Below are 24256 nucleotides of genomic sequence, written 5' to 3' on the forward strand. Positions count from 1 at the left end.
TTTCAGGTTAAGTACGGACCTCCAGAACGAATTAAGTACTTAACCTGAGGTACCACTGTACATAGTGTTAAGGTTTAGACTTAAGTTATTGTAAGTAAAAATTAAGTCTGCTACAACTGGATTTCTTATGGACAGTGCCAATCCTGAATGTATTGGATTTATGACCATTACGCTCATTTGCCTTCAGAAGCAGTAAAGCTCTGCTGGATGAAATATTTAATTGCCTCCGGTCTATTTTTTGGGAATCCTGCAATGTGTTTTACTCTGCTAACTATACGTCTGAGTTCTGCTCCGGATCAGTATTGAGTAGGATTTCAATGACAAGGACTTACTTTCTTGAGAGCACAAACTCGGAGAACCTTTTCGTATTTTTCTTTGTGGTATTCTTTTCCGAAGAGGATGTTACTTCTTACGGTGCCAGAAAACACCCACGGCTGCTGAGAAACATACGCTATTCTCCCTCGAACATCTGTGAAACCTTTGGCTGCAGACAGTTCCCCAAGGACAGCGCTCAAGAGTGAAGACTGAAAGCATTGGGGAGAAAAAATAATTAAAGTTAAGGTTTTCGTTGGGTGCAGGAAAAAATGTGTACATGCAAATCCACTCACCTCCTGCAACCCTTATTACATGGGCCAACATAATGCTTTTAGCTATTGTCAAGCAACTGGGAGAGGAGCACAATTGCTCCCTCACCTAATCTTCCTGCACCTATTTTTACCAGGGTGAAGACTTAATAAACAGCACCAGACATAACTATAGCTAACACCAGTGCTATTTTTCTACAAAAAGGCTACTGGAATTCACTATGAATGCCTCTTATAATGGCAATGGCGCCCACCTGAGAGGTGTCGGAACTGGGTTCCAGTAAGTTCCAGATGAAAAAAAGCCCTGGCTAACCCTAACCACGGGGGACACGGGTGGCGCTGTGGGTTAAACCACTGAGCCTAGGGCTTGCCGATCAGAAGGTCGGCGGTTCAAATCCCCACGACGGGGTGAGCTCCCGTTGCTTGGTCCCTGCTGCTGCCAACCCAGCAGTTCGAAAGCAGGTCAAAGTGCAAGTAGATAAATAGGTACCACTGCAGCAGAAAGGTAAACAGCATTTCCGTGCGCTGCTCTGGTTCGCCAGAAGCAGCTTAGTCATGCTGGCCCGGAAGCTGTACACCGGCTCCCTCAGCCAATAAAGCGAGATGAGCGCCACAACCCCAGAGTCGGTCACGACTGGACCTAATGGTCAGAGGTCCCTTTACCTTACCTTGCAAAGTATAAGAGACACAGTTAGAGCTGGATACACAAAGGCACCCTAAATCTTGGCACAGTTTTGCTCTAGCAAAGCTTTTTTGGGGATTCTATGACTGCAAAACAATCTGCTTTAGTTGCAGAGGTGCAGATCTCTTGTTATACTGCAGCAGCAGTACAGATTGGGCTGTCATGCAATGCAAGAGTTTGGAATACCGAGTAATGTATTTCATTCATTTATTCAGGTCTACATCCTTCAGTTCACTGGTGTGATCCTCAGCCACACACTTGTTAAGCTGAAATAGCCATGTGCTCTGTGCTTCCTTTCTCCCCCTCTGGGCATAATGCGAGTGAAGACTTCCTAGGTTAAGTAACCATAGTCTCTTGTTAAGTCTAAACTGGGAAACTGTGGTTACTAGGATCAGAACAAACCATAATAGCCCCCCAAAAAACATCTTCCGAACCATTGCTTCAGATCCTACTAACCACAGTTACCAGGAAGGAGGGGACCAGGCACATGGGCAAAACACTCATGTCTATCTCGACTTAGTTGTTCCTGTTTGGAGATCACTCATAGCCAAGTAAGATTGTCTGTTTGGAGATCACTCATAGCCAAGTAAGATTGTCTTCCATGAACACAGTCTTAACAGTGAGCCCGTAAGTGACTGTGGAGGCCAATTCTGGGTCCACACGTCCTTCCACAGTGGGGACATAGGTTTCTAGGCAGGAGTTGATCATGGTGAGAGTATGCCAAGCGTGCCTTCCGCTTAGCACGTTTCTTCCTTTCTTCCTGAATTCAAGCCTCTTCAAAGCCCATGACTCCTTTGGTCACGGCTGTTCTCCAAGTGGAGTACTCGCAGGCCAGTGTTTCCCAGTTGTCGGTGTTTATACTATTTATTTATTTTTTAGATTTGCCTTGAGAGAGTCTTTCAACCTCTTCTGTTGATCATCAGCATTACACTTTCCATTTTTACGTTCGGAATAGAGTAGTTGCTTTGGAAGACGATCATCAGGCATCCGCACAACATGACCAGTCCAATGAAGTTGACATTGAAGAATCATTGCTTCGATACTAGTGATCTCTGCGTCTTCCAGTACACTGGCATTAGTTTGCCTGTCTTCCCAGGTGAGGTCTATCTCCACTTAGTTAACCTAGACGTGAATGCCCAAATCTGGGCACACACTCTTTGTTTAGAAGCAAACTGAGAAGCATTTTTAGCACTTATGACAGATATATGCATGTTTTATTTTTTATTAAATTTCCAAATCGCCCTTCATTCAAAGATCACGTGGTTCACAATATGAAAACACAAAAGTACATACCATAATAACAGACAAAAATAATACCTGCGTCAATGTATTGAAGCCTTAGGACTTCATAGCTCTTGCAATTTGCAACATCTTTAAAACCTATTTTGACCACCTTCCACCTGCCTCAAAATTAGAAGACTGGATGGTTTGTGGAAAACTTAACTGTAATTCTTAGCAGTGTAAAAATCTGAGTTATGACTTACTTTTCCTGCTCCTACGGGGCCAATCACAATTAGTAATTCTCCCGGTCTGACAGTAATTGAAATGTTTTGAAGTGTCGGCAATTCCAGAGCCTATACATTAACAAAAGAACAATTAATAAAAAATTCTGACAGGTATTAGAATCAGAAAAGTCTGCAGTCCCAATAAAATATACAGTGGTACCTCAGGTTAAGTACTTAATTCGTTCCGGAGGTCCATATTTAACCTGAAAGTGTTCTTAACCTGAAGCACCACTTTAGCTAATGGGACCTCCTGCTGCCGTCGCGCCGTCGGAGCACGATTTCTGTTCTCATCCTGAAGCAAAGTTCTTAACCTGAAGCACTATTTCTGGGTTAGCGGAGTCTGTAACCTGAAGCGTATGTAACCTGAGGTACCACTGTATCTGGAAACAGGGTTCAATGAAAGTAATAGTATTTGTTTCAAAGTAAATAGGTTAAGAATCAGGGTGGAAACTTCAAGCGATTTATAATTACATCTATATTCTCTCAGCATTGCTTCAGAGTGAAACCTGTCCACAAGTTTTCTAGACCATAGCTCAGTGCCATCTTTCCTTCTATTTGTTTCTTGAAATACAAAAATACTATCCAATTCGATAAGATTTCAAGATTCAATTATATATATATATATATATATATATATATATATATATATATATATATATAATGCAGGTTTTGGTGTCTTCGGGTGTCTTCCCGTGTAAGAGTCGGGGTGTCTGTGCGACGTTTCGACGAGATCTCACTCGTCATCTTCAGGCTGGTGCTTTCGGCTTCTTGTTACTGGAACAGAGCCAAGTAACAAGTACCGGCTCTGTTCCAGTAACAAGAAGCCGAAAGCACCAGCCTGAAGATGACGAGTGAGATCTCGTCGAAACGTCGCACAGACACCCCGACTCTTACACGGGAAGACACCCGAAGACACCAAAACCTGCATTCCTGTACCCGTGAAAATCTACGAAAGCAAATATATATATAATATATATATGCATGCATCTGTGTGTATATATATAAACTTCGTATTAATGTAACATCTTTATAGGTAACTGTGTCTTTTTGTAATATTTTGTTTACGCTGTTGTTGCTTCAGTTTCCTGTACACCGCTTAGAGATATTTTCAATATATTAAGCGGTATAGAAATAAAATAAGCAATCAATAATCAATAAAAAAAATGGAAACCAAGTCTCCACTAAAACCCAAGCCTCAGCTCACATACCTGTGTTCTAAAAACTTTAATACTGATACATTTTGAACTTTGGGAGGTTTGAATTTTGGAGGAAGATCCCTTTTGAAATATTATTTATAAAGCCCCACAAGGTGGCAGCATCAGCCCATTATTAACACACACTCATTCACAACACGCTAACCATCCCGCCACATCCTTTGTGACCATGATATCGCCTTCGTTGTACTGCACTTTCACTCAACAGAAAATCTGATTCAAACATAACACTGTGTTTCAGAACGTAGCTATTGAATAGAAAGAATACAGAGAACGCAATGTGAGATAGCAAGATAACATATGCTTGGTGAAATGGGGCCTACTGAATGATTACAGAATGATTCAAGAGTTCATAAAATTGAGTAAGTGCACAAGTAAATCTCTGTATACCAAATGAGGTGCCTTTCCTGTATTATTTTCAGTACCTGCTTAAAACATTTTTGTTAAGGAAAGCCTTTCCAGGCAAGAAGACATTCAAGTGTTTTAATATTTTTTATTTACTGCTGAATTTAATTGATTTTAACATTTTAACTACTTGCCTTTAAACTGTTCTTATAGATAACTTTAATATTTCTTTTAAACGGATCAGAGATCTTGTTACAATCGAACAGTGGATGTGCTGGACCAATGTTTAGGCTCAGGACTGGACTGGAAGTGAAAACAGGCTGGAGCCTAAGTCTGTTCAACTCGATCATGCAATCTGGAAACCATTTAAGCCGGCAATAAAGGCAGTGAAATTTTTAAAAACCCACTATTTTAAAGGCTTGTTTTCCCTCTGCCAGGCTTAGGGTGTCTCAGCCGGCAGTAGCCTTGCTGCTGAACAGGGTTTGGATTTGGTATCCACCCAAAAACCTACAACAACTTGTCAAATTGGCTCCCTGTTACCACTTACAGCTTAAATCAATGATAAAAAGAGAATTCAACAACATTCAGCTGTAGAAGAAGTGTACTTCTGGGATTAAATCTAACTCCTTCCTATTTTGCTGTTTCAAAGTGAGGGGGGAAATGATATTACCTTGTCCCAGTAACAGGTCAAATCCTGCACATGAAGGAGTGTATTTTCACTGCCAGTTTTGAGTTGCGGGCTGACCTCAGAAATCTCATCAAGGATCAAAAAGTTCTGCACCAACAGGGGGGAAAGCACAAAGACTTCTTTGAGCACGAAGCAGAACCGCATAGGGAAAATAACCCAGAATTTCCTTGTGAATCACAAGGTTACATAGCCACATTCAGAAACTATAAATGGCGCTAACTGGTAAACAACTTCGGGTCAGGAAAACTGATAACCCACCACCTCCTTGTGAACATATAGAAAGAGCAGCCTCCAAACACACCTGAAAAGTTAAATCACTATCTAAGAAATTAAAGTTTAAAGTTAGAATATTTAATTCTAAATGCACCCTGGAAAACTACACTTTCATTCTACAAATCATGCAAAGTAGGGGCATCCACCCACAAAAAAAATTAATACAGTGGTGCCCCGCAAGACGAATGCCTCGCAAGACGGAAAACCCGCTAGACGAAAGAGTTTTCCGTTTTGGAGGTGCTTCGCAAAACGAATTTCCCTATGGGCTTGCTTCACAAGACGGAAATGTCTTGCGAGTTCCTACGGGGGTTTTTTCCTCCCCCCCCTACTTTTCCCCAAGCCGCTAAGCCGCTTATCAACTGATCCTAAGCCGCTAAGCCGCTTAACAGCTGATCCGCTAAGCCGCTTAACTGCTGATCCGCTAAGCCGCTAATCAGCTGCTCCACTAAGCCACTAAACCACTTATCAGCTGATCCGCTAAGCCCGCTAAGCCGCTAATAGCGCTAATCCGCTAATGGGCTTGCTTCGCAAGACGAAAAAACCGCAAGACGAAGAGACTCGCGGAACGGATTCTTTTCGTCTTGCGAGGCACCACTGTAATGAGAACTAGATCAATAGCTGACCCAAGGCTGCTTCAAAGGCAAATTTTAAAATGAAGCAGAACATAGCAGAGACTCAGAGGTCTGATAGCCAGGTAAGCGTTGCTTCCACCAGTGGTGCCCACCAACTGTATGGATGGGAAACTTATGATCCACAAACCATCTAACTTCACCCATGAGGTAAAACCACAAGTCAGATGACTTTACTTGTGAAGTCAGCTGATGTGGAGGACACGGTTCAATTCTACATTGCTCGTGGATGCCTGTTCCTAGCAAGGAACAGGTACCCCCAGCCAGAAAACAGAATTTAACCCTTGCTCAATGGCTGATTTTGTTGTTGATTAGTCGTGTCCGACTCTTCGTGACCCCATGGACCAGAGCAAGCCAGGTACCTCTGTCTTCCACTGCCTCCCGCAGTTTGGTCAAATTTAAATGGCTGATTTAACAGAGGTTAAATCTTGCTTGGTTTGGCTGCCACATACAGACACTCACAGCCAAAGCAAGCTCCTTTTGGAAAATGCAGACTTCTTTTTCTTCTCTCCCTGCCACCATGGGGAGGGGAGAAAGCAGTGCTACGTGAGCCCTGCGCCTAGCACTTCTCAAAGCATCCCTTGTGCTGTAGTTCCCAAGCGTCTGACAGCCAGCCGGCTAGCTGGTTCTTGACCAGCGAGCAACACAACGCAATCGCTTGTTGCCATAGCGATGTTGTGAGATTGGCAGATGCGTGGACCTATCGAATTTGGTGGACTGGTAGGCTGATCCTGACAAGTAAATTGGCAAGAAATGCTGACAAAATGTTTGTGTGCGTCCTCTCTCTAAGAGGCCACAAAGGACTAACATCTTCTTCTCTGGCGACCACTTGTAGCCAAGTAAAATTGTCTTCCATAAACACGGTTTTAACAGTGATCCCCTAAGTGACTGTGGAGGCCAGTTCTGGATCCACACGTCCTTCCACAGTGGGGACACAGGTTTCTGGGCAGAAGTTGGTCGTGGTGAGGGTTAGCCAAGTGTGCCTTTCTCTTAGCACGTTTCTCCCTTTTGTCTTGAGTTTGAGCATCTTCAAACCCATGACACCTTTGGTAAAGGCTTTTCTCCAACTGGAGTGCTCACAGGCCAGTGTTTCCCAGTTGTCAGTGTTTATACTACATTTTTTTACATCTGCCTTGAGAGTCTTTGACCTTCTTTTGTAGACCACCAGCAGTACGCTTTCCACTTGAAAGTAGTTGCTCTCTCTAAGAGGCCACAAAGGACTAACATAGATACAGGAGGGAGACTTGCGCAAAAAAAAAAGAAAAAAAAAAGCGGTCTGGCAGTTTTGTGGATTTGTAATGCTGCAATTAAACATATCCAGAGAACATCCGCTTTTGTTTCTTACACAATACCTTGATCCGTCGGATGCTGACCATTGCTTCCGATGCTCTCTCAACAGCCGCCGGGAAGAAGAGAGTAACTGTCAGTCTCACGGCACCATAGAGAGACACCGCAACGAACACCCGACTTGCGGAGATCTGATTGCCCAGCAACACGTAAGTCATGAAGGTCATAAACACGGTGATTTTGCTGGCAACGAAGAAAGATGCCAGGTTCATTCCCCGAAGGTAAGAACTCTTGAGAACCTTGGAGATCTCCTTCCTGAAAATAATAATAATAGTAATAATAACACAGAGTTGATTAATAATTATTTATTTTCATGTCACATAACAATACATTCATTGCACAAAGAGATCTTCTGAAACGTACGTATTTTAAACACACACCACGATAAATCAATCTAGAGAGAAGTGCATTAGAAGTCCTTTTGTTCTTCTAGTCGCATTTAGTAATAAACAAGAGAGGAGAAAGATCATAGCAGGAGCAATATGTCATTTCCTGTGGTTGGATTTATATATCTCTCTACAGTGGTGCCTCGCAAGACGAAAAGAATCCGTTCTGTGATTCTCTTCGTCTAGCGGTTTTTTCGTCTTGCGAAGCAAGCCCATTGATGGATTAGGGCTATTAGCGGCTTATCTGCTGATCGGATCAGCTGATAAGCGGCTTAGCGGCTTAGAAAAAAAGGGGGGGAACCAGCAGGAACTCGCAAGACATTGTCATCTTGCGAAGCAAGCCCATAGGAGATTCATTTTGTGAAGCACCTCCAAAACGGAAAACTCTTTCGTCTAGCAAGTTTTCCGTCTTGTGAGGCATTCGTCTTGCGGGGCACCACTGTATTTTTAAAACAAAAACAAAAAAGGTTAAAAAAAGAGGGAATGGAGCCTCAGGATCCCTACAATTCTATGAAAATACCTGATAGCTTATACAATATATAGGATTGCTCTTTTGGAGCACATTTTTGAGCTCTCAGGGTATATAACAAATTGAAAATATGCTGGGTCCCGCTTTGTACTTCTCTCAGGTTTTAAAGACGGCAATATGTTTAAGTTACCGCATATGGCAACCGTAATTATTATTACATCACCACTACTTACAGAAATATATGTTACCATTGCATAAGCAAGAAAGAAACAGGCTATTCAGGCACATCGAGATAATTGTTTTACGTCCTCCAAAAAAAATTCTTGGAATCTTTTCTTGAGACATGGAAGAAGACATATCATTAAACTCCTATATAGCTGTTTTTTTTAAAAAACAAACAAACACTAAGCAAACCAGAAGGTGGCAAGGCTGCCTGTCCATCACTTTGGATAAGCGTTCAACATTACCTTCTCATGCTGTTCACAAGATCAGCGAATGACTTTTCCCAAGCATACATCTTAATTATCCGAATTCCACTGATGACTTCATTCATGGTCCTGATCCTTGTATCTGTGAAGGCTGCTGTTCTGCTCCTGCAATTTCAAGAGGAAACTATTAAAGTTGCAATCAAACCATTTGTAGCTTTTTTTTGTCTTTTTAAAAAAACATCCTCTAGGAGATAGATAGATAGATAGATAGATAGATAGATAGATAGATAGATGGGTCCCAAAATGGTTAATGGTTATTCTGCAGACATCCATAGGTTATTTCCAAGCGGAAAGAATGTACAAATGCTAATGAATAACTGTTTAGTGAACTATTTACCTAAGATTAGAGAATCATTTAAGCTTTTGACGCTGTTCCAATACACCTATGGGTGACCTTGAGCCAGTCACTCAGACCAACCTATATCACAATGTTGTTGTGGGTATTAAATTAGGATGGAAAAGAACCTGGGCTTTTTTTTTAGCCAGAACTTGCAGGAACTTTGTTCTGGCACGTCTCAAGTGTGTGCCACTGCCATGATAACCAAAGGCGTTCATAGTAAGTTCTGGTACCTCTTTTTCTGGAAAAATAGCACAGGAGAGAACCACAAAAGCCATTTTGAGCTCCATGGAGGGAAAGGTGGGATATAAATGATATACATTGAATTAATGAATGAATGAATGAGGGAAAGTTTTTTCGGCTATCCAGGGTTTTTTCCCCAGTCAGAACTCAGTTCTGGCACCTCTCAGGCGGGCGCCATTGCCATCCTTTCTGAAGCAGCTTAAAGGTTGACAGCAAAGTGCACAAATAATACCATGCCCTTGGAATTTTTAAAAAAACTGAATTGTGTGATGCAGTCCTCCAACCCAAAGACGTTTACAAAAATGCATATATTAGGAGGCAGCGTGCATAAAGATGAACATATTAGTGAAATAACATTAAAAATCCATTTGATTAGAGGAAATTGCTCGCAGAAAAATGTATACATTATTCAAAGCTGAATATAAAAAGCTGCGTATCAGGAGAAATTCATACTGAAAGGCTGAGGAATTTTCATGAGGGTTTTTGAATCGAATTGTTTTTGTTTTGATTGTGTATTATCAGTGATTTTATATTGTGATTTTATCCTGTGAACCACCCTGAGAACTGCGGGTATAGGGTGGCATACTGAAAAAATAAAAATAAAAAACATTAATTCTTCAAGAACCTCCCCACAGTGGAGTTGGTGGCAGATGGCTTTGAGAAGAGGCAAGACAAGGCAGCAAAAACCGGGTCAGGTACCTGGCGTTATCGCTGTCTGCCATCCTCGTTCTTCTGGAAAATTCCCCATGGGGAAGTTGGTGGCAAGCCGTGGGTTGTGGATCCACACTGAGGGAATCTTGCCCGAGACGCAAAGACAAGAAGGTGGACAAGTAGGTCCACCAGGAGCTACCATTCTTTCTTCTCAAATATTTTCCTGGTCCTTGCCTCCATAGTCCTCTCCCCTTCTGACATTTCCTCTCAAAGTACAGAACTTCACTTTCCCCTATTGGCATGAATATGCTGGTTGCATTTGTAGAAGGAAGTAAAAGATACCCTCAGGGACACCATGAGGGCAGGGCCCAAATTTATTTCCTCAAAACCATTATGAGTCAGCCCTGCTCCTTTCTGCAATCTAGAATAACCTTTATATACCTAAAAGCTTAATATTACACAACTCTAGAATTCCCTCTGCAACAAGGAAACCTCACAGGGTTTTAAGAAGCCCGGCAAAAAACAACAAAACTTTTTTTTTTTTTGGTAGACTGACATTTGGCTGAAAAAATGCTGGACCCAAGAAAAATCCCTCACTCAGTCATAACGTTCACTGAAGTTACCATGGCGAAGTTCCATGCCTACCTCGTGGAATTGTTGGAAGGATAAAATTGAGAATCTAAATAGATACTGCCCAATCCTTAAAACACAATTGTATGCAATTTGGGCTATAAATGTTGCTGTTGGGTGAGTGGAAAGTCACTCGTTTTGTTGAATTGAAGGAACGTCTCCAGCCATTGTTCAGCCTGGGTACCGAGGTCCAACGCTAAGGACCTTTTGGCGGTTCCCTTACAGCGAGAAGTGAGGTGACAGGGAACCAGGCAGAGGGCCTTCTTGGTAGTGGCACCTGCCCTGTGGAACACCCTCCCATCAGATGTCAAGGAAATAAACAACTACAGTGATACCTTGGGTTAAGAACTTAATTCGTTCTGGAGGTCCATTCTTAACCTGAAACTGTTCTTAACCTGAGGTACCACTTTAGCTAATGGGGCCTCCCGCTGCTGCCACACCACCGGCGCGCAATTTCTGTTCTCATCCTGAAGCAAAGTTCTTAACCCGAGGTACTATTTCTGGGTTAGCAGAGTCTGTAACCTGAAGCGTCTGTAACCTGAAGCATCTGAAACCCGAGGTACTACTGTACCTGACTTTTAGAAGACATCTGAAGGCAGCCCTGTTTAGGGAAGTTTTTAATGTTTGATGTTTTATCACTTTATTATTATTACTATTACTATTAATAATTACGGTATTAATAATAATATTCTATTGGGAGCCGCCCAGAGTGGCTGGGGAAACCCAGCCAGGTGAGTGGGGTATATATAATAAATAATAATAATAATAATAATAATAATAATAATAATAATAACAACAACAACAACAACAACAACAACAACAACACAACAACAACAACAACAACAATAATAATAGGCAATTTGTCTTTTCAAAACCTCAACTAATGCAGTAACTGAGAATTTACCACATTTTTTCTTTTCTGCCTTTTAAAGCAGACACGTCAACCAAAAGAACATGCAATGGCAGAGCATGTCATTTTAGGCGGTGAAAGCTTAAGTTTGCAAATTTCTTCCATGAGCGGTCTTAAAAACGTGCTTTTGGGTGTGAGGGAATTCAAACCCGCTATTATTTTTGTGATCGGACAGTATTAAGTTTGGTAAAGCTATGTTTGATTTTAAAAGCATATACGCTGCTCTTGGAAAAAACCAAAGAATGTTTAGTTTACCTTCTGAAAATGCTGGGTAATGCTAAATAAATAAATAAACAAACAAACAAATAATGTAGAATATAACTGCAGATACTTGGGCAATCACTGATTTCTGTGCAATTTTACAAACAGTTTACTTACCGAGTAAAACTAAATTATATTAATTTAACCAAACTATCTTTTGAATTCCCAAGTCATGTTATAACCTTTTCGCACCCCTCATTTTCTGAATTTAAAAGTTAAAAATTGCAATCCTCCCTAATGCAATAGGTTCCTGACTCTTGATTGCACGAGCAAATAGTCCAAAAACAAGATGTCATAAAGATTAAAACAAAAACCTGTATCATACAAGCAAGGACTTCTGGTGCTTTCTGTTCTTTCCACTGAATGAACACACTCCTTTTTTTTCAATACTTTATGTAAAAATGTGCACGTAACAAAATACAAAACAAAACAAAACAAAAATGAAGTTGGCAGGTTTCTTTCTAGGGATCTTTTAAACATTCTGAAACAAAAATCACGAGACGCCAAACGCTTTTACCTCAGCGATGAGAACAGCCTCCCAATGCAGCTTTGCAGAGGAAGGAGAATAATTAAAACAGCCATTCCCGCAAGACAGGAGGGGCCAATTTCAAGCCAAAGAAGCGCCGTTACTGCTATCGCTTGAAGGGGTCCGGCCCATAAGAAGTGCAAAAAAATAGTCACCTGCAGAAACAGAAACACACAAATTTACTGAAAGCAAACATTAGAACCGAGAGTGTGATAAGTCGCAGGTGTATTTCATATATTTTAGCAGCAATGGCAAATTCCCTTACATAATCATACCTGGGTTCAGAGATGCCTGTGACCAGTGATTTTTTTCTGGGGGGGCGCAGGGGTACGCATACCCCTAAACATTTTGTGAAACTTTGTACTTTTGTCCATTTACTGCATTTATTTTCCCCGATTTGAACTATAAAATGGTGATACAGTGGTGCCTCGCAAGACGAAAATAATCCGTTCCGCGAGTCTCTTCGTCTAGCGGTTTTTCGTCTTGCGAAGCAACCCTATTAGCGGATTAGCGGTTTAGCGGCTATTAAAGGCTTAGCGGCTTAGTGGCTAAAAGGTTATTAGCGGCTTAGCGGCTTAGAAAAAGGGGGGAGCGAAAAAAATCGCAAGACTCGAAAGACGTTTTCGTCTTGCGAAGCAAGCCCATAGGGAAATTCGTCTTGCGAAGCGCATCGAAAAACGGAAAACCCTTTCATCTAGCGGGTTTTTCGTCTTGCAAGGCATTCGTCTTGCGGGGCACCACTGTATTCTTGAGTCAAAATGAGAGTTCCCCTAAACATTTTCTTGAGAAAAAAAGCACTGCCTGTGTGACTCATGGAAAAATTTCTAAACAAACGAGAAATAAACATGTAGATGGGGCTGAAAGAAAACAAAGCCACTTCTAGTTCGCATGCGGATATTTGCAGGTACCTCTGAACCAAAGATGACTACATGGAAGAAATTCTGGCGGCAGCAGTTTGTGTGTCTGTATGCAAACGAGCCTGCAGGCAAACAATTATTTCAATCATCTTCAACAACAGCTTTATTGTACTAGCCTTGACAATTTACAGATAAAATTTCCATTACAGAATGTTACAAAACAAAATCCACCGCAAAGAATCTTTCCATCTTTGAATTTTTTTATATAGAATTTTAAATCAGAAGAGAAAAACATTACTTTCCCCAAACAATTTAAAAGGAAGTCAGTGTGACAGGAACACATCTATGTCTTTCAAATTCATTATAAATTTAAATTTATTATGTATTTTGTGGTTTTATATCTTGATTTTATTCTGTGAACCGCCTTGAGACCCCCCCCAGGCGGTATATAAATTCAATAAAGAATAAATAATAATAATAACTGAAAGGGGGGAAAAGAGTGCTTCCTCCAGATTGATGTTTGCTCTGATTCAGCACCATGGGTAACGAATAGGACAAGGAGGAAACCTTTTGGACCCATGCTTTCTATTATTATTATTATTATTATTATTATTATTATTATTATTATTATCGTCATCATCATCATCATTTTCAAAAACAGGAACAGAGAGCATATTTAAATATGGACCCATACTTTCTAGGCATGGCGCAAACAGAAGTGTGGACAAGCCCTCCCTGTGAGCCATTCTTCCGAAGAGAGTTCACCATATAAAAGAACAAGGTGCTAAAAGCACCCCTACAGTTGGGTGCTCAATACTGTCATGGCACTGGGTGCTTCAGGTTAAATTGTGATGGGTGGTTTACTGTGAACATGCCAATGACTCCCGATTCACTAATCCCTCCTAGAGTATGGAAGAAATAAACCTGATTGTGGCTTGTTTCCCCCGAAGCAAACCACTATCTGAATTCCACGCTATCAATACTGGGCCTTACCTGATCAAATTTATTCACATCATTTGATAGAAGATTTACAATCTGGCCCGTTGTAGTCTTTGTCATGGCTGCATTGCTCAGACGAAGTGCCTAGAGAGAAAGAGAGAGAGAAGTCTAATTTCTCTAGTTGCATTGTAGGATATTTTGTTCACAATATTTTCCAGACTTGGTTCTGTTTGCAGGCTCCCCACAGATATCTGGTTGGTAACCCCGAGAATACTGAACTAGATGAGGCTCTGGCTTATCAAGCAAGCTCTTTTGTCCTTATAAACCGCCAAAAGAGGCTCCTAAGTGGTTTACGGGTTTAAAGACCAATTGCACAGGTATTATAAACATCCATAATTTAAATAAGCCACAAAACAATCCCATTAAAACTTGAGACACAGGTCGAAAGATTAAGAGAATGCCTGTGTAAACAGGTGTATCTTCAATACATACATGGGTGATAAGTTCCTGCATTAGAAGAACGTAACTGTTGAAGGTTTCTACTGTTATGAAAGGATTTATGTGGGATTTGTTTTAAAGAAAGTAAAGGACTGGGAATGAAGCCAGCTTCTCTTCCTGCACCTCTCACATGACAATACTGGCAACATTTTAAGTACAGAGCTTCTTATTGTGCATATCTATGCTGTAGCACATTGTCGGGATCTTCTACTGAGGAACACCTTGTACTCAATAGTCCTTGACTTCCAGGCCAACTATGGAAGCCAATCTGTGTACACAATTCACTGTGTCCAGATCCTGGTCTTTTGAGGTTTCTAATCAAAACACCACCAAACAGTGATGCGCTTTATAAATCAGCATCGTTCCTCCAACACATCCTGTCAACATTACTTTTTCCAAACAATCTGAAAGTGAGGCAACGTGACTCACAAGGACAAAGCTATATCTTACAAATGACGCACCGTAAACTACCCTGATCTCATCATTATCCAAAGGTTGTTTTTCAAAACTAAAACCAATTCCAACCTCAAACGACACATAACAATGCCTCTCACATGTCACTTTAAACCATGGTCAAGATTAACCATGGTTTAATGGTGAGCACACAGTGTGCCGGTGGAAGTGGAGAAAATTGCAACCACTTTCCTCTCCACAAACACCTCCCCCCCATACACAGTTTGACAAAGACCTATGCTTAGTGTGTTCCAGGACTTCTGCAATGTGGGAAGATCAAACAGAAAAAAACTAATTGCATTACTAAAAATAAAGCGATAAGGGCACAACACAAGCCCATTTGTCTTTTCCCCACCAAACTGGTTTTTACTCTCCACAAGTAGCGTTCGATGTAAAGGCTATTTTATTGTTTTATTAAATCCCATAACAGACTTGAGTTATCTCATCCGGAACGGCAAATTAATACCTCAGAGATATGTTTATGTACAAGAAAGCCATGTGCTTACTCCATTACAAGCTAACTCCTAAGGGATGATTTCCCAGGTATCAGCAAATGCACTAAAAACAAATGCAGCTTTACCAAGACAACTAGAGACACATCTCTCTCTCTCTCTCTCTCACACACACACACACACACACACACACATACCGTATTTTTCGCTCGATAACACGCACCCGACCATAACACGCATGTAGTTTTTAGAGGAGGAAAACAAGAAAAAAAATATTCTAAACGAAACAGTGGATGTATGATTTTTGTGGTTCATGCTGTGGCCACATGTGATCTGACGGTGAGTTTGGGGTAGCCCAATGCAAAAATCCTGAGGATCCATGTGGGTCCATGCTTTGTAACCACGTTTTTGCATCATTGCAGCCCCAGGCAACAGTGGGTGTGTGATTTTTTTGGGTGCAAACTGTAGCCATGGACATGCTATGTGATCTGATGTGAATTTGGGGTGGCCCAGTGCAAAAATCCTGAGGATCTATGTGGATCTGTGCTTTGTAACCACGTTTTAAGTGGGGAGGGAAGGAAAAGCACTCAAGGGACAAGGAGCATGCATGGAGCAGGCTCTGCTTCTCTCCCTCCCCCCCCCCCCTTTGCGAGCTGAAAAGCAAAGCGGGAGGAGAGAGATACAGAGAGCCTGCTTGCTTTTTGCTTTAAAGGAGCCAACCGGACAGGAGCCGCTTAAACTCGTGTAAGCGGCTCCTCTCCCACCCCTCCTCTCCCCCCCCCCTTAGCGAGCTGAAAATCTTTCCTGCTATTTCTAGCAAAGCGGGAGAAGAGCAGCTGAGTGGGGACGAGAGAGATACAGAGAGCGTGCTTGCTTTAAAGGAGCCAACCGTACAGGAGCTGCTTACACTCGTGTAAGCGGCTCCTCTCCCCTCCCGCTTTGCTCCTTTAAAGAAGCAGGCACTCTGTCCCTCTCTCCTCCCCATTCAGCGGCTCTTCTCCCGCTGGAAACCACGGAGGGGGGAAGCATTCGCTCCGTAACACGCACAGACATTTCCCCTTACTTTCTAGGAGGAAAAAACGCGTGTTATGGAGCGAAAACTACGGTATATATGCATGCACTATGGTTCCAACCCAGCACAGACACAGACAGACACGCACGCACACACACACACACACACACAGAGAGAGAGAGAGAGAGAGAGAGAGGCCTAAGTTGCTAGCTAGCTGCACCTTACATGAATAATGATGAACTAGTTCCATGGGGAGAGCATCTCCCACCATAGATCACAGCAATGCCTAGGTAAACAGCTGGATTTTACCCTGCTTCAGGGCTCATAAAAAGGACCAAAGTCTGGCCCCCTTCAAGACCAGTTAGCAAAACTACTAGAAAATGGGTGGGTCCAGTTCCAATCCATGCCAATTTCCCATGTTTTCATTCATAAGTGTGTTCCATCCCAATTTTCCAATCTCTTTGCCCAAAAAAAGCATGCTATTTTAATTCAGTCCTAGATCTTTAGCAATATCTCTTTCCCTTGGGACAACCTTATAAGATCTGCAAGAGATCAGTTCAGACAACAGCGATCAGTCCGTCTGTCAGCAACTTGCTAGGTGGGGCAAGAAAGAGAAAAAGAATGGCCCCATCCCCTTCTGGTCCTGGCCACTGCTGATTTAACCATCAACATTTGACCCCAACAGAGCAACCCCAAGGGAATGCAGCCACTAACAGGGAAAAGAAAATGTATTCCACCCATGTGGGCTGGGCAATAGTTGGTTTTCAAGACCAACATACCACCATATAAACATTGCAATATATTGATATATCATAAATAAGGATGGAATTATGTATGTAGAGGAATTGGCTGGCTTCGCTGATTTCCCCCCATTCTGATTTTTGCATAGCACAAAAACACACATCATGATTCATGATATATTGCCAGGTCAAAAATTATGAAACCGATGTCACAATATGGACTTCAAACCGGTTTTGGACGATATATCGCCCAGCCCTACCCATGTCTTATATTGCAAATACAGGAGGAATTTTTTTGTCAGAGACATTTTGGGTGGAGAGTGAAGGTTCAAGTTCCTGAGTTCAAGGGCAAGAATGAAAACAAAATTTAGGCCCACCATGTCACAAACAAGAAGCCGCTGGAAACTGATTTACTACTACCCCGGGTTTGTATTTCATCCTCCCAGTATCAGCCCACATTCCTGGACCTTGACAGTTAAATCTTTCTTCTTAGCCTCTTTTGGTATGTTCCTGTAAAAGTCGAGGAGTGTGTATAATGGCTGCCAAGGCCTCTCCAGCTTGTAGTGTTTTGCTTCAAAAAGTCAGCCCTCAGAGCCTCATCTCTGAACAAAGATCCAGTGCAGAATAAGTCAAATAAAACAAAACCTAATCACAATCCAAATATTATCCATGGATCCCCCCCCCCCCGTTCCTAATGCTATCAACTTCAAGCATATGTTTTAAAAGGGAGTTGCTTCAGCATATGCAAAGTCAGGCAAGACCCCACATATTTAAGCGCCCTGTTTATTGAGATAAAGGAAATATATTACCCACCTTGCGATAAATCATGTGGCACATGGCCACTCTAAGCTTCATGCCGGCACGTTGTACGTGATAAAAATACAAGTGGTGAGAGATGGCCAAAACCAGCGTACACACGGACAAGGCAGCTGCGGAGGCATAGGCATATTTCAAGGCAACATCCGAGCCACTATTTTCAAAATAAGCAATAATCATTCCCAGAAATATAGGCTGGATTAATTTGAGCGTTTCCTAAAGAGTGGGGAGAAAAAGCGGGGGTGGAGGGAGAGGCTTTTAATAAACACAGCAGAATCATAATAGCGAAATCTTCCTCTAGAAGAGAGTAGCGTCTCATTTTAACTTGCCTCAAAAGCAGAATCATCTTAACCAGCAAACATCAAACCATCTTAGTCCACTGTTTCGTAGATAATAGAACATGTTCCTGCACATCATGGAGACTATTTTTTTCCCTTCCTACGCTGGTCAGTTGCATCTAAGCTTTGCTACGTGCTTAGACACAATGGTGTAGTTGAAGAGCAAGAGTCAGACTGCGGTGGAAATATGCTTACCTGGAAAATTCAAAGCAATGCCAGGATTTGAACCTGGAACTTTCAGGTTCATAGCACAATCTGTTTGCTGTGGTGCTACACTAGCTCTCTGAAAATAATCTGTCTAGGAGCCCTCATCTGTCCACACCCTACCAAAAATGTCACAATCAGTTGCCTCTTGGAGACTACAGGCTATAAAGGGAATATAGGACCTACCTGGCTACTGTGGCTAAATGTGGGACAACATTGGCATACTCTCAGCACTATGACTGCTGCATTTGAAGTCACCGGGCACATTCACACTATAGGTTGAAAGCACTATGATACCACTTTAAACAACTATGGCTGCCCCAAAAATAATTCTGGGAATGGTGGCTTATTACAGGTGCAGAGAATTGTTAAAAGTAAAGATAAAGGGACCCCTGACTATTAGGTCCAGTCGTGGCTGACCCTGGGGTTGCGGCGCTCATCTCGCTTTATTGGCCGAGGGAGCCAGCGTACAGCTTCCGGTTCATGTGGCCAGCATGATTAAGCCGCTTCTGGCGAACCAGAGCAGCGCACGGAAACGCCGTTTACCTTCCCACCGGAGCGGTACCTATTTATCTACTTGCACTTCGACGTGCTTTCAAACTGCTAGGTTGGCAGGAGCAGGGACCGAGCAACGGGAGCTCACCCCGTCACGGGGATTTGAACTGCCGACCTTCTGATCGGCACGTCCTAGGCTCTGTGGTTTAACCCACAGCGCCACCCGCGTCCCTGAGAATTGTTAGGGGACCCCCTATTCCCCTCACACAGCTACAAATCCCAGAGTTTCCTAAGAAGAAGGACTGGTTCCTAAAACCACTCTGCTCTGGAAGGGAAATGGGGTCTCCTAACAACTCTCAGCATCCTTGACAAACTACTTGAAGCCACGAAGGTTTAAAGTGGGATCATAGCTCTTTAAAGGTATTGTGTAAATGTGGCACTTCCTAGAGAAAAAGCAATCAAACTGAGGAGCCAAACTGAAGGCAGTTGAGCCTGCAGCTTTGCCTGAAGGCAGAAAAACAGCTTTAATTAGTGCCGCTAAACCAAAAATACACAGAGGAGTACTGCTTGCGGCTAGTGTCTCTAGCCCATTTGTTGTCTTCAGCATTTAAAGCTGCAAGGGTATCAACGCTTGGAAAGGGGAGATGGGATTTCAGCACGCGGAGGCTTGAGGGAAAGGGAAAGGAAGAGAGCAGGACCACCACACCAAATTCTGCCTTGCAAAACAGCTCAGCTGGTCAGAGCGTGGTACTGATCATGCCCAGGTCACAGGTTTGATCCCTGTTATTCCTGCATTGCAAGCGCTTGCACTAAATAATCTTCATAGTCCCTTCCAACTCTACATGATTCTATGATTTCTATGATCTTACAGCGCATCTCTTTCATTGCATTACCTCAATCAGCGTGAAAAATCCCAGAAGTAGATAAGATTTCCAGTAGCAAAGTATAATCGCCTTTGTTAAATGTGGCATCCTCGCTTCCTTTTTTGCCTTTTGCACTTCTCTGTCCCAGTACCTATAAAATAAAACATGAGTGAAGGATGCTGAAGGGGATGGGGGGCAGAGAGAGAGAAAGAAAATGAAAGAAAGGAAAAGACAAGTATCAGTCCTAAAAAAAGAACGCTTTCATGTATCAACTGTACAGAAACATAAGATGAACTGTGATAATTTGCTGGAAAAGAGAGAGGCCTTCTCCTGAGCTTATGAGAGCAGTCAAGCGTCAGTTGTTTGCTTTTCCTGCAAGGACAAGTTGACCCTATAAACAGGCACGGGTCAGAATAAGCCCGCACTTACAAAGTTATTGAGAGATCTATCAAAATGGTTACGGTACTTTCCGCAACACAGAGAAAGCCGGAAATCAGTTTAAATGCAATCCAAGGCAATTCTGATACTTGAGCCATTGAAAAACCTGTCTTGCCTCACAAGAACTCCAATATACAAGCACACCAAGCAGAGATAGAGCAGAAAGCTGGTACTACAGGGTTTTTCCTCTCATATATTTCAAAAATCCTTGACCTGGGGAAGAGACAGATTGATGCATGCTGTGGAAGAATAAAAAAAATCCAAATGCAATCACTGATATTCTGTTATCTACTTACCACTGCAATCCCTCCCCAAGCACCTTAGAGGAATCTTCGGTGAGTACCTGAAACATATCATCCTCTTCTAGTTTCCTTTTATGACCGGTAACAAATAAAGGATTCAGCCACCTGTTTAAACGATAAAAGATTGCTTTACACGTCAATTTCCCTCATTCTCTGACACCCACACACCTCTGTTAAAGGACTAAGGCTTACATAATTATAAAAGCAACAACAACAATCTTTATTATGGTCCAGAGACCCAACAAATTGCTACAAAGCAATACACAATTCATACAGCCTACCTACAGGTTAAACAAGCATTTTGTTCAGAATATAGGGTTCATTGGTTCTTGCAACCACCGATAAGAACTTTGCCACTGCTAATGTTCTAGTATTTGTCCGGTCTTCCAATAGGAACCTGACATAGTGAGCCTCTGATTTTCCCGGGAAAGGTACCAGCAAGGGTAGTATCAGTTCAGCCATGGCTTGCTCATATTTTGCACAGTGCAACAAAATATGTTTTATGGAATCGATGTCTTGAGCACAAGAGCAAAGTCTGTCCTGGTAGGGAACTCCTCTCAACCTGCCATCCAACACTGCAGAAGGAAAGACGTTTAGTCTGGCTTTGGTGAAAAGCCTTTGATAGTTTGGTACTGTCAGGTTTTTAATGTAAGATATTAACTTAAAGACATGCCCATATTGTACTCCTACTGCCAGCAGACTACAGACTGCGTGTGATCGAGATCGCAAGTCACTGTGTGCATTATCCCGTAATCTTTGCTTCAACGTCTTTAGGGCCCCTTCATAACCCAGGTAATACAGTTGGGGGGGGGTGAGAGACCAATAGAGGTGGCTTTTTTAGCCATGGTTTTCTGCCATTTGCTGACAAATTCCTCATTAGTCAGGTGTTGGTACAAACCCTTCCCTAGATCAAACACTGAAATCCTGAGCCAGTGTTTTAGGGCAGGAATTCAGTATACAGAGCATTATATGGAAGGATCAGTGGCTCCCAAACCTTTTGGGGCTTCTGTACATTTGGTTCCATGAAGTCACCCCAACCCTATAAAAAAGCATGATTCAGAACAGCGGCTTGGACGACCGACAAAGGAAGATAATAGCACAATAAAATTCAAAACAGTGACAATTAACTGCACATTTATTCAAAATCCAATTAAAACCATTTAGCTTAATTAATTCAACAAAGCTGACAAACGTGATCCAGAGACACCAGCTTTTCAAAGTCTCAGGGCCAATTATTGCTCCAAATATTCTGGATCAAATATTCTGGACTTTTCTTCTTTAAGCTCTCAAAGTTCTTCAACTTGTTCAAGGTGCTCATCTGAACTACCCAGATGTTTAACAGAGAATCAATCACAGTCGGCCCATCATTTGAAAAATACAGTCAAACCTCGGTTGTCAAACGCAATCCATTCTGGAAGCCCGTTCAGCTTCCAAAATGTTCAACAACCGAGGCGCGGCTTCCAATTGGTTGCAGGAGCTTCCTGCACTCCGCGTCGGATGTTCAGCTTCTGAAAAACGTTCGAAAACCGGAGCATTTAATTCCAGGTTTTTGACGTTCAAGAGCCAAAATGTTTCAAAATGGAGGCATTTGGGGACCAAGGTTTGACTACATGACTTTAGAGCCATCTTGTTCCAAAATGGCATTCTGTTTTGGCGACTGTAACCTTGGTTTTAAGGAGCCATTTGACATCCAGCTTACATACCCAGAGTGGCTGGGGAAACCCAGGCAGATGGGCGGGGTATAAATAAAAATTATATTATTATTATTATTATTATTGCGTTTCTAGCATGACCCTTCACTTGGTTGCAAAAGTGGTCAAAAGCCAGGTGCCAAATGCACCTGGTGCCTGGCTAATTTTGAACACAGCTCCATACCTTCAAAACACATCCCAACCCAAAAAAAACCCCCAGAATTGTGGGAACTGTAGTTTGATAAGCGTGCAGGGTAAGTTATATTTCCCAGTCTCGGGTTGGGAGGCAACACTTTAATGGTATGGTGTCTACACTGCCTAACACATGATGCAAACAAAAGGCAAAAAAGGCAGAGCTTTGATGTCACAAGCAGGTTTCTTAAGGATGGTATTTCTAGGCAACTTTGCTCTTGTTCTCCCAACCCGCATCAGCCCTGAGGGCAAAACAAGCTAGGGGTGAAGGGGGAGCGTTAATGTTCACGCTGCAAAAATGGTTTTTTCGGTTCTGTGAAACTCTTTGTCGACTAAAGCCCCTCTGCCTCAGCGCCCTTTGGACTTTCAATTGCTTTGCAAAGGACTTAACCACCACGGAAGTCCTTTGTCGTTCATTAATTAGCGGTGCTCAAATGCTTTCTCCTATTCAAGGCTGAGAAAAATGAGATTTTTAAGCCCTTGCTCCCCAATGTAGCCAAGCCCTTCAAGAAAGATGTAATTTTCTCAATGGCAGAAATTATTTCCCCTCCTCAAGACTGGCCACATTATATGCACGTACCATTTTTTAAAAAGGGAAATAGGACACCGGGATTAAATTTACGGCATGTAATGCCCTAAGAGAGAATATCATGAAAATGATGTACAGGTGGTACATGACTCCAGTCAAGCTTGCAAAAATCTATCACTTGCCCGATAACAAATGTTGGAAATGTAAAGAAATTGAAGGTACATTCTTTCACCTTTGGTGGACGTGCCCAAGGATTAAGGCTTTCTGGGAAATGATATATAATGAATTGAAAAAGGTATTTAAATATACTTTCCCGAAGAAACCAGAGGCCTTTCTCCTGGGCATAGTTGGCCAATCGGTGTTAAAGAAGGATAGAACTTTTTTTATGTATGCTACAGCAGCAGCAAGAATTCTCATCGCAAAGCATTGGAAGACACAAGATCTACCCACCTTGGAAGAATGGCAGATGCAACTAATAGACTATATGGAGATGGCAGAAATGACTGGCAGAATCCGAGACCAGGGAGAAGAGTTGGTGGAAGAAGATTGGAGGAAATTTAAAATTTATTTGCAGAAATATTGTAAAATTTTTGAATGCTGTTGACATTGAAATGAATTGAAGGGGTTTTAGCAACAAGGTAAAATGTAAGATGGGATTAATAAATAGATAAACTAACAGGATATGAATTTGCTGAACCAATTTTTAAAAGGGATACAAAAAAGGGAGGCGCGAGGAAGTCAGGAAAATATGTTAACTAAAGATGAGAAATTAAGAAAGAGGGATTTTTTGTTTTTTTCTATTTTGTATATGTGTTTTTTCCTTTCTATTTTTGTGTTTAATGTTTGTATTTTTGTATTTTGTAATTTTGTATCTTTTTTGTTTTATGTATTCTTTTAAACTTTTATATTGATAAAACCTAATAAAATATTATATAAATAAATAAATAAATAAATAAATAAATAAATAAATAAGGAAATAGGCAGGGCAGAGAGTCCGCTCTTAAACAGAAATGCTCCCCCAGGCTTTTTCCAGCCTGGCTCCTCCTGCTAAACACAAACTTATGGGGCTTCCCCAAGCCAGAGTCAAACATCTGCTGGTTGGGCACGTGGCGCTCTTTGTACAGAGCTGTGTGTGCTTATCACAAAACACGAAAGGAAACAAAGCAGGTTGATATTTACACTAAAGGAAGGTTTCCTGCAGCCTCATTCACCTGGAGAGAGAGATGTGAGGGCCCCAAAGGGGAGAGGGGAGTGGAAAAAATATTCTTT

At 41.9% G+C, this 24256-nt stretch overlaps 1 protein-coding gene across 1 annotated transcript in view; it reads right to left on the reverse strand.

The window, feature by feature from the left end:
• The window catches only part of ABCC4 (ATP binding cassette subfamily C member 4 (PEL blood group)), a 153355-nt gene that overhangs the window by 114769 nt on the left and 14330 nt on the right, over positions 1–24256 (reverse strand). Inside the window, exons 2-11 of the mRNA XM_082218548.1 lie at positions 20570–20680; positions 19866–19986; positions 17933–18151; positions 14019–14108; positions 12160–12323; positions 8590–8715; positions 7273–7522; positions 5001–5105; positions 2751–2840; positions 333–524 (exon numbers count right to left, since the gene is read on the reverse strand). Coding sequence (XP_082074674.1) covers positions 333–524; positions 2751–2840; positions 5001–5105; positions 7273–7522; positions 8590–8715; positions 12160–12323; positions 14019–14108; positions 17933–18151; positions 19866–19986; positions 20570–20680 — 1468 coding nt within the window. The remainder of the gene's footprint in view (positions 1–332; positions 525–2750; positions 2841–5000; positions 5106–7272; positions 7523–8589; positions 8716–12159; positions 12324–14018; positions 14109–17932; positions 18152–19865; positions 19987–20569; positions 20681–24256) is intronic.

This window comes from Podarcis vaucheri (assembly GCF_965113315.1).
Source record: "Podarcis vaucheri genome assembly, chromosome: 4".
Taxonomy (NCBI): Eukaryota; Metazoa; Chordata; class Lepidosauria; order Squamata; family Lacertidae; genus Podarcis; species Podarcis vaucheri.